This window comes from Microtus oregoni, unplaced genomic scaffold (genome assembly GCF_018167655.1).
Source record: "Microtus oregoni isolate MIOR12 unplaced genomic scaffold, Mior012 000169F_ref0000294, whole genome shotgun sequence".
NCBI lineage: Eukaryota > Metazoa > Chordata > Mammalia > Rodentia > Cricetidae > Microtus > Microtus oregoni.
This window is the reverse complement of record NW_024544825.1, coordinates 707,346-718,917: the sequence shown is the minus strand read 5'-3', so window position 1 is coordinate 718,917 and position 11,572 is coordinate 707,346. Positions and strand designations below refer to the sequence as shown.

General features: G+C 38.5%; 1 protein-coding gene across 1 annotated transcript in view; it reads left to right on the top strand.

The window, feature by feature from the left end:
• The first annotated feature begins 536 nt into the window (after window positions 1-536).
• The window catches only part of LOC121445258 (SH3 domain-binding glutamic acid-rich-like protein), an 80,694-nt gene continuing 69,658 nt past the window's right edge, over window positions 537-11,572 (top strand). Inside the window, exon 1 of the mRNA XM_041647299.1 lies at window positions 537-588. Within this exon, the coding sequence (XP_041503233.1) occupies window positions 544-588 (45 nt within the window). The 5' untranslated portion in view covers window positions 537-543. The remainder of the gene's footprint in view (window positions 589-11,572) is intronic.

Sequence of the window (11,572 nt, the reverse complement as noted above, 5' to 3'; positions counted from 1 at the left end):
TAAAATACACAAAGCTTTGATAACGTGGGTTTAAAAAATTTAAACTAGTGTCCGATTCAACACAAAGCTAGCTTTCAGCTGTGTTATTTGCATACATTTCTCAGCAGGAAGTAACACGCAAAACTTCTGGTGTCCAAGGGAAAAGGTCCTTTATTCTAACCAAGTGCAATTCAGGATCCTTTGCTCCCCTCCCCCTTATTTTTCTTCCCCCTCCCTCGCCCCCTTCCAGGAGAGGGAATAGTCAAAAAGAATTGTTTCAACAGATCTCGCGGTGCTGTTCGAGATCCTGTGTTTTAAAAAAACAATTTAGAAATGATGCAAATGAGCCTGAGCCTTCCGGGGTTTGGGGCTGGGACTGCAGTGCTGGAAGCTCATTGAAAGCAGCCACTGGTGGAGGCTGGGCTCTGGCCAGTTCCCCTTCGACCTACCCCCACCCTCCTCTTCCAACCTCTGTTTGGCCCCTTGCTGTTCCAGTCGTTGCTGCAGCTGTTTCTCAACACTCTTCAAGACTCCAGCGACCGACCTCAAGGTCTTGTTTCCAGGATGGTGATCCGTGTATATATTGCATCTTCTTCTGGCTCTACGGCGGTAAGGAGAGTGGGAGCCCACCTTTGTTGTTTTCCAACACACTAGTCCTCCTCTGCCCCAGAACCGTTAAATTGCACAAGTTACACTGGAAGCTTCTCCTTCGAAGACGCAAGCATCGCCTACTACACCCTCCTCCTCGTCTTTCCTTTCTTCCTTTGTTGTGTCGATTTCATTTTTTTTTTCGTGGAGTTAGCTTTGTTCGCCTTGAGACATTAGTACCATATTTCGTTTCTAAAAGAAAAATAAAGAAAAAAAGAAAGGAAGAAAACTACTGAGTTTAGGTAGATGGGAGGAGATAACTGCTTTATGGATTTCAAGGTTAGGTGAAGTCAAGTGAAATAAAAAACAATGCCTTTCAGGCTTTCAAGAGTGAGGCATTTAACAAATATGCCCTAAGTACCGAGTTCAGGGAAAGTGCTGTTTCTGTAAAGGATGGAGCCACTGATGGGAAGGGACTGAAAGACTCCTGAGGCACTCAGATTATTGTGAAATCACTGTAATGACATTATTTTGAGAGCATGTAGACAGGGCATATAACACTAAAAGAAAAAAAGAAAACAGAAAGTCAGGAACAGTGATATAAATGGTTTCTTCTTCTTCTTCTTCTTCTTCTTCTTCTTCTTCTTCTTCTTCTTCTTTCTTTTGGTGTGGGTGGGTGTTTTTATTTAATGTAGTGTAAGACATGTCGCCCATATTGGCTCTTATTTTGACTTTTTCTTTTCCTTCAAAAAAATTTTTAAAAAACACTACTTGAAGAGACTGGGTAAAGAACACGTGGCAACTGAGTTGCTGCCTCTTCCTAGGATATGATTTTCTTCCTCGATTCATCTGCCAACTGTTAACTTAGAATACCAGTTTTTAGCATATCTGAGGAGGATTGGGTAAACTGAGGTGAAAGCTGAATACATACTCCTGGTAAATGAAAGAGCCTCTGTTCTGTTCTTGCAATCCCAGGGATAAAAACAAGGGGCCAGCAGTGGCCAGAGCAGATGTGTGGGCTTTGGAACTGGAATGTAGAAACCTTCTCTAGCTTTAGAGTGGTGGAGATCCCAGGTTGTTGGGTTGTTTATCTTTACATTTAAGAGGATTTGGAATAGAACTGACGGTTACATGAAATCAGCAGAACCTTGAACCTTGAACTTTGTCTCTTGCCAATATGTGTGGGTGCGCATAGACTGTATGTTAGCATGTAAGAAAACTTACCCCGAGAGTTATTGAACATTTTGTTTGAAAAAATAGAAGTGTTTGTTATTTCCTTGGGACCCCATTTTAGAAGCCTCTTGGCCTCCATAGATAACATTCTGATGTTTCAAAGTAAAGCATGCGTGACTAAATATTAATCTACTACAATAACTGCATTTTCAAGAACCACTTTAATGCCTTTGGTTAATCCTTATTAGGTTGAACCTCTCAAGCATGTAGGTTTTTTTTTAATGTGGTGGCTTGCAGTTTCAAAACTGCTGTTTGTTCTTTGCTTTCTTTCTCTTTTGTCTTCCAGAAGTAAACTCAAGGAAAAGCTGCTTTAAGAATTTCATCAACTACTAGAGTTACACCCTCTTTCTTTCTTAAGACTTCAATTTCTAAGTGCCCAAGAAGAGATTAAGACTTTTATTACATTATTTACGTGATGGATATTCATGGTATTTGTGTTTAGTTTCTATTTTTTTTCATGGATTTTAAGGACTTGTCCATTCTTTCACAATTTCCATTTTTATGAAAATGCCCATTTTCTATTTCATAGTGCCAAAATAAATGATTTCTTCATTATAATCTTGCATTTATTTAAAAACAACCCTAAAAGAGTATGAAGAGAGTGTCTTTGAGGAGCCCTTCTTTATGTGAGTGGGGTGCTGGTTATTTATTGGAGAAAGGAAATTTCTTTTATGATAGCAAAACTTTCCTTTAACATAGCAAAAACATTGTCATTTAAACAAATTATTTAGAAATTTGAAGGCAGATGTTCTGATGGAATCTAAAAATATTGAAAAGATATATTTCTGTGAGTTATTATGTAACTGATGAGTGTTTGAAGTTTCTTGGCTTTGGCTTAATGATCTGTATTGAATGTTTTGCCTGCATATGCACATACTATATGCATGCCTGATGCTCATGGAGACCAGAAGAGCGTGTTGGATCTCATGGAATTGGAGTTACAGATGTTTTTGAGCCAAAGTGTGGATGCTGGGAACTGAACTCAAGTCCTCTGCAAGAGCAATACATGTTCTCTTGACTGATGAGTCATCTCTCCAGCCCCAAAGCTATTTTCGTATTTTTCCTGAATACTATAAAAATCAGCCACATTATGTGGCTAATTGTTCTGCTACTAATCTAGAACAACAATAATAAACAAATGTTATAGCCCAAAACTTCCTGTATTTCTCATCCTAGCTGAAAAAACAACTTAAAAAATGTTTCCTTGTCTCTGCTCCAATACACAGGAGTAGCACTTGCTTCTCAAGGTTAGAAATAAAATGAAATGTGTTAGACTTTGCAGTGGATTCTTTGGCTGGTTTGTTTGTTTTCAGAACAGGGTTTCTCAGTGTAGCCCTAGCTGTCCTAGAACTCACTGGGTAGGTCAGGCTGGCCTTGAGCTCAGCAGCCAGTCTTCCTTTCCCTCCCAATTGCTGGAATTAAAGACATATGCCAGCACTACCCGGCTGCAGTGGATTCTTGGTAGTAACTACAGTAAGGACAGCTGATAGGAATGCTTAAGTTGTTTTAGGCACTACCTTACATTTTCTTGATAATAATCTCATGATTATGTTTCTTTCAGGAAAGGAAATGCAGACATGGAGAGGTTAAACAACTTCTCTAGTGTCACATAGCTACTAAAGCCATAGAGTTTTAATGCAGGGAAAGCTGCTTAAATTTAAGCTTGTGTGTAACTATAAAGAAATGCATGCTGACAATGATAGAACACAGTTAGTAGGCATGAGGACAAAAATTTGAACATGACCTTAGATGTTAGGACAATGAATAAGTCCGGCAGGTTGAGAAGAAGTGCCTGGGCATGCCCATATGTGGGAATAGCAAAATGGGGAGCTAGGGTAGGGGAGGGATGCTGTGTCTGTAAGTGAATGTAAGTAAGTGGGGTATGTGGCTTCTTCATTCAAGGCTACGAAAGTGGAGAAGACATAGGCACATTTTGGGAATCCTAATATTTTTTAGGTGAAGCTCTGACAGACAATTCTATTTCTCTTGGTGGAAGCATCTAGCAAGAATGTAGCTTCCAGTTGTCAACAGCAAGTGAATTCTGCATGTTCACGTTTTATTTCTTGTCACTTCCTAGTTGAACTTAACATCTGTTCTTAATATTAGTTTTGAGACAGAGACTCATCGCCTAGGCCAGGTGAGACTCAAACTCATGATCCTCCTACCTCAGCCACCCAAGTGCCAGGACTACTGTAGGTTTGTGCCACAACATCTGGCTTTCTACACCCTCCTTTGTTTAGAATTGTTTGTGCCTGTTATTGGTATGATGTCATGTAGCAGCATATGTATACTACATATCTAGAAGAAAATGAAATATTAAACTCCATGTCTAAATAACTTTATAAGTTGCAGTAGCTTTTAACTAAAACCAACACTGACCTTTGGTTGGAATTGTTAGAATGATGAGACAAGGTTTTGTTGACTTAAGAGAATTTTCCACTTAACTCTTTCTCCAAGATTCTTATTTGAGTTCCGTTTTATGTCCTCTATGCATTCTGTGTGTGTTGGCGCAGACACTTGATGGTTATGGTATGTAGGTGGTTGCTGAGAATCTCATTTAGGGGATAGCGTAGGCAATAATTTCTCTCTCTCTCTCTCTCTCTCTCTCTCTCGTTCTCTCTCTCTCTCGTTCTCTCTCTCTCTCGTTCTCTCTCTCTCTCTCTCTCTCTCTCTCGTTTCTCTTATAACTACTGAAATGGAGTTAGTTTTAGGGTGGATTCTATGGCGGTGCTAACTCTCAAGTAATAAAGAGACATGAATAGACCGAGTACTCTTGGTCACCAAATCACAGCTCACTAGTCATAGTATTTTCTTCACTTGTATTAGGCATGTAGAGCAGCAAGCCACTGTTCTTTGTCATGTGGTTCTTAAGTAATCTTTATCTTAGGTCACAGATTTTTTTTGCTGTTTTATCTTTGTATAAATAAATTGAGCACTGACTTGAAATATGTTTTGGTGCATGCCATAGCTGTCAAGCTTTGTTGAAGTGGTGTTTATTTAAAACTATTCATAAACTAATTAGAAGGCCAAAATCAGAACCCATCAAATGAATAGGCATGCTTTTTGGAAACCCCAAACAACGAAGAAGGGTGACTTTCAAGTGTCAAATTCAAAGACTGAATGAAGATCAGTACCTTCAATTTGGTACCTAATACTTGAAAGCCAATTTCTCTAAAACCATAGTAAAGCCGTTGGAATAACTTGGTCCAAATTAAAATAGCTTAGCAAACATATTTCCCATCCAAGTACTAATCAGGCCCCATCCTGCTTAGCTTCCGAGATCAGATGAAATTGGACGTGTTCAGGGTTGTGTGGCCTTAGACAGGAAACCTATCTCAATGGTGGTGGCTCTTGTGCAATTGAAAATGTTTGAAAGTCTAACAGTCTATGGCACAATGTGTTATGAAAGTTAAGTACGACTCATAACTTTGTAGATGAAAACAATAATGGGAATTTATCTTTAGCATAAAGGTTTATTCAGTTGAGGAAGAATAATAACCTTAAGATCAACCCTTCTCTTAAAATGGCCTGTGTTAAAGACTAGACACGGTCAGGCTGAATGTTGTACTTCTTTGTGGCTATTCTCAAGTGTCTTTTTCTAAAACATGTATTGCCCAATAAACTATGTATCTTTAAAATATATATTTATCCTTCGAGAAGTTCATATATGCATGCAATGTATTTTGATCATATTCATTTCCTCCCACTCAGCTCCTTCTAGTTCTCACGCCCAACTCCTCCCAACTTCTTGTCGTCCTTTTTATATTGCCTATCAAGTGCAGCTTGCATTGCTCTTGTGTAAATAGGTGTGGACCGTCCACTGGACTCTGGTAAACCTACTGGGCACCATGCCTTTAAAGGAAATTCTCTGCCAGCAGCCAACTGTCAGGAACAACTCAGGTGGGGGGAGGGGCGCACGAGCTCCTCTGCCATCCATGTTAGAATATTGATTGGCTTGAACTTGTTCAGGCAGCCGCAGTTCCTGACAACTCTGTGTCTTTATGGAATACATTTTGTCTTAACGGAATTACCAAGGATTAATATCATATTGTGGTTTATTGGCAAAATTAAATAGATTAGAGGGGATCTGTAAGTGAGTGTCTGTCGAAATGCTGGCCTTCAATTCTACCTTGCGACCTACCTAGAGACCTTTGAAAATTACAACTTAATTACTTCCTTCAATCTAGACCAAGATGAAACAAACATACTTTGGGACCGAAAGGGAAACTCTTTTATGGCGACTGCTTTTGTTAGCATGGGAGACAAAGGTGACATTTAACACTTGACTGGGCCAGAAAAGTTGAAAACAAAGGAATTGTTTTCTAGCCTGATGCTTTACCTTTTGATATATGTTTTTTTTGAAAGGTTGTAGACTTGTAGAGCGAAATAAAAAATTCAAATAAAAGGTTAAAAATACCACAGCAAATTCAGACGCTGCAGATTTAAAGTGGTTAGCACTGTTGGAGTTTTGTTTTCCTTGGGCTACCTTTTTGTTAGCATGGCTGTTCAAGATTTGGCTGCAGGAGTGCTAAAAACTGGCATGGGTTCTTTCTGCGTGGTGCACGCCAGGAACTGTGCCTACTGCTTTTCATACATTCTTGCATTTAATTTAACTCTTAAAGTAACTGTGAGGTGTTATTATTAGACTGGTTTATGTGACTTTCACTGAGATTCAAGAAAGATATTAGCTATATATTGATCAAGACCAAAGAGCTAGAAATGGCAGAGCTGGGATTACAACGAATACAGGATGTTGCCTTCAGAACCCCCAGAATTGTTATTTACATAGCCTCCATGTGTAGATAGTACATAGAAATTTGATTTATGATTAGAAATACAATTAATTTTAAGTCCAGCTTGGTCTACAGAGTGAATTCAAGGGCTATTCAGAGAAATCCGGTCTCAAAAAACAAGTAACCATTTAAGTAGGGAGAGTGGGATATCTCAGTGGGTCAAAGTTGTAATGCTGTCTATGTTGATGACCTGACTTTGATTTGTAGAATTCCCAGAGAGATGGAAGGATACACCCGACTTCTGAAAGTTGCCCTTCTACCACTCACTGTGAGGTACCTGCATTCATACATACATATCATATACATGCACATGTGCACGTACTATAGAAAAATACTCGGGAGATCCTCTTACTAGGTAAATGTGTTCTCATCTGTGACCCTTGCTTGAGAATGAGATGGGAGGGAGACAGGCAACTAAGAGAGAGGCCAGCACTTGGATTTTCTTTTACAACATTGTACGCATGCGTGCATACACACATAGGCTCCACCAGGGGTGTATCATACACACATAGGCTCCACCAGGGGTGTATCATACACACATAGGCTCCACCAGGGGTGTAGTTTAAGTAGTCTTTACCCCTTTTTGTAGGGGCTTGTGCTGCATATTGAACTTCTAGTACTTTGATTCTCATTTTTAAAACTATCCCCTTTGCTTAGCATGGCTGTGCAAACCGATAATCATAGCAACTCTGGAAGTTTGATGTACAAGAATAGTGAGCGCCAGGCCAGACTAGGCTCCATGTTCAGACCCTGTGTCAAAAACGAAAAAAAGGATAAAAGAAAAATGAAGGAAACAAAACATACCCCCCAACCCCCAAGTACAGGAACAACCACAAAACAGGTATTTTATGAATATAAACTAGCATGGGAAAAAAAAGATGTAGGTTTTTATGAGTCTGTGACTATATTTGAAAGCAGTGCTGTTATGATTTATAAACTTTGGCTTTGGATTCTCATCTTTGAATTATATTCTTTGGTTTCACTCTTCTGGAAATAAAAATCTATCGCAGAGTTGGGTTGGAGCCAAACATTTATGCTTGGGAGATTTCCAACAATGAGTCAAGACTAATTAAACTTCACTTTTTAAGCGCCAGACAGTATTCATCTCAGGTAACAGCTATTGCATGAGACACGTTGGTCTGTGTATTTCACCATTGCCTTTCATGCAGCTGCTTCGTCCTAAGTGTGGCAGAGTTCTTATTATTAAAATTGTAACCGTATGGAGTTAATCAAGCCGTATGGTTTTGGAAACCGTTATCTCTGGTATAACATTTGAAAGTTGATTTAGAAGGAAAACTTGGGAAGATAATTACTTATTGTTAAAAAATGATGAACTACATTGACTTAATTTCTAGTGCAGGTAATTAGTCAGCTGTAGTTGAGAGTACTATGGAAAGAGACTCATGGTCCAGCTCGGTGGGGGAACGCTGTCCTAGATGGGTGGAGTATTGGGCTATATATCCCTAGCACTCTATAAAAAAGTCACGAAAATAATTTTAAGAGCTGTCTTGCTGTCTGTCATGGAGCACTTAAACATACCTCACACAATGAAGTTTGTCATTTAATTCTCTAACAACTAAGTGAAATCAGTATTCAAATCTATTTTTTTGAGATAAAGTTTCACAATGTGGCCTAGTGTGGGCCCATAATTTGTCTTTTTCTATCTTTAGCACCCTTATTGCAGAGATGACAGTCCGGTCTGATGCCAGGGTCTAGTGTCCCCATTTTTATTTGAGGTCACGGTCTTGCCCTAATTGCCCTGGTGTTCACTATAAGATGAAACTGGTCTTGAATTTACAAAGATCTCTCTGTCTCTGTTTTTCACATGCTAGGATTAAAAACATGCACCATGGTGCCTGGCCCCCAACCTTAAGAAGCAAAACAGGCTAAAAAAGTTAACAAGGCCACAGAACTAGGAAACCACCTCCTAGATTTGTCTGATCTGAAACCATTGACGTTAATCTGTATGCTAATCTCCCTACAGATTTGATATTTAATATCACTGTGTTTTTGAATATGTCACTATGCTATTTCCTTTTGGTGATCTTGGAAGAATCATGAAAATATCTCATAACTAATTGGCATACAGTAGTATCAGGAACAATTAATTCTAAGGGTATCTATTATGTCAAGTAGGGAATTTAGGCTTTTTTCTTTTCTAATTCTTTTTTTGGCTTTTTAAAAATAGTTTTTATTGAGCTATATATTTTCTTTGCTCCCCTCCCTTCCTTTACCCTCCCCTTCTACCTTCTGCCATGGTCCCCATGCTTCCAATTTACTCAGGAGATCTTGTCTTTTTCTACTTTCCATGTAGATTAGATCCGTGTATGTCTCTATTGGAGTCCTCATTGTTGTCTAGGTTCTCTGGGATTGTGAATTGTAGGCTGGTTTTTCTTTGGTTTATGTCTAGAAGCCACTTATGAGTAAGTTCATATTATATTTGTCTTTCTGGGTCTGGGTTACCTCACTCAAAATGATGTTTTCTAGATCTATCCATTTTCTTGCAAAATTCAAGATGTTGTTTTTCTGTTGTGTAGTACTCCATTGTGTAAATGTACCAAATTTTCCTTATCCATTCTTCGGTCGAGGGGCATTTAGGTTGTTTCCATGTTCTGGCTATGACAAACAATGCTGCTATGAACATAGTTGAGCACATGTCCTTGTGGTATGATTGAGTATCCTTTGGGTATATACCCAAAAGTGGTATTGCTGGGTCATGAGGAAGGTTGTTTCCTAATTTTCTGAGAAATCACCACACTGATATCCAAAAAGGTTGTACCAGTTTGTACTCCCACCAGCAATGCAGAAGTGTTCCCTTTACCTCACATCCTCTCCAGCATAAGTTGTCATCAGTGTTTTTGATCTTGGCCATTCTTATCGGTATAATATGGAAGGGAACTTAGAATTCTTCTGAGCAGAAAACGCCATGATCTCTCAAGACTGATATTGATCAGGTAGAAAATAAAATGCGTAATTTAGGTCAGTAAAATAAAATCACCCTGTATAAGCTATCCTAACAACAATAAGATGAATCAAATTGGTCTGAGAACGGATTTTGAAGGTGAGCTATATTATTGTTTATTTGGCATGAGTGGGCCACTGCATGTTTCTTTGACTGTTATCCTCACACCCTGAATATGGGTAATGTGAAATGAAGGGAGCCATGGAAGAAAGCTGCTATAAGTGTTAGAAGGAATCATTACTGAAAATTATTGAAACTGATCTCATTATTGCAGAAACTTACATATAGGTGGCCTTGTGGTGTTAGCTAAGAATTTCTTTTTTTTTTTTTTTTTTTTTTTTTGGTTTTTCGAGACAGGGTTTCTCTGTGGTTTTGGAGCCTGTCCTGGAACTAGCTCTTGTAGACCAGGCTGGTCTCGAACTCACAGAGATCCGCCTGCCTCTGCCTCCCGAGTGCTGGGATTAAAGGCGTGCGCCACCACCGCCCGGCCAAGAATTTTGAATTTCTTAAGACAGATATTTGAGATGTAGCTTTTCTAGTGAGTTTCTACTTCAAAATGAAGAATAAAGAGATTAAAATTAAAATTTCTAAGTGAATTCAAGGGAACAAAGTTTCTGAAGGCTGGGGGAGGAAAGTTGTCGCAGGTGTGAGTTTACCACATCATAAGACAAACTCTTGCTAAGTTTTTTTTTTCTTTGTCAACTCTTCTTTTTTTGTTGATTTTATTGAGCTCTAAATTTTTCTGTGCTCTCCTCCCTCCTCTCCCCTCCCCTTCAATCGTCTCCCAAGGTCCCCATGCTCCCAATTTACTCAGGAGATCTTGTCTTTTTCTATTTCCCATGTAGATTAGATTCATGTATGTTTCTCTTAGGGTCTGCGTTGTTGTCTAGGTTCTCTGGGATTGTTATTTGTGGTCTGGTTTTCTGTGATTTATGTTTAAAAACCACTTTTGAGTGAGTACATATGATATTTATCTTTCTGTGTCTGGGTTACCTCACTCAAAATGATGTTTTCTAGATCTATCCATTTTCCTGCAAAATTCAAGCGGTCATTATTTTTTTCTGCTGTATAGTACTCCATTTGTGTAAATATACCACATTTTCCTTATCCATTCTTTGGTCAAGGGGCATTTAGGTTGTTTCCAGGTTCTGGCTATGATGAACAATGCTGCTATGAACATAGCTGAGCACATGTCCTTGTAGCACGATTGGGTATCCTTTGAACATATACCCAAAAAGTGGTATTACTGGGTCTTGAGGAACTTTGTTTCCTAATTTTCTGAGAAATTGCCACACTGACATCCAAAGGGGCTGTACCAGCTTGCACTCCCACCAGCAATCCTTGCTTAATTTTTAAGGGAGTAAGTAAGCAGTGTGTCAAGACCCAAAATAAGGTCAAACACTTTTGAATTTCTGGGACATTATTTATAAGAGGATGTTGAAAGACATGTATGATGAAACTGTGATAAAATATCTAGTTGTTATTTACGCAGATAAGGGATTTGATTTAATTTTGAAGTTGAAATTGAAGAATGGATTTTATTTAGTATGTTTTGCAAATACTGTTTATATTTATATTTTACTGTTTTATATTGTATTATACTGTTACGTTTATATTATTTGGGGAGTTTATTTTACTGTTATGTATTATATTATACTGTTTATACTGTATGAGGAGTTTAAGAGAAGGATGTGTATTACATTGAGAACTTAATCTGATACAACTAGAAAACTGTGAACACCAAACTTCATATGCCAAGGGATCCTAGCCTTACCCAAATGCCAGAGTCTCCACGAGAAAGGCCTACCCTGCCAGCCACATAGCATGTATCTACTTTAAAGTCAGTGTGTCTACATTTTGTGAAAAACAAAAATAACACAAGCTTGTCTAAATAATAATTTATGCATAGATGTTCAAGTAGATTTAGTATACATCAATATATAATAACTTTTGAAAATCATTAACTTACAGAGATAGATGTTCCCCATGGTTAGGCATGATGTCTTAAGAGTTTTGC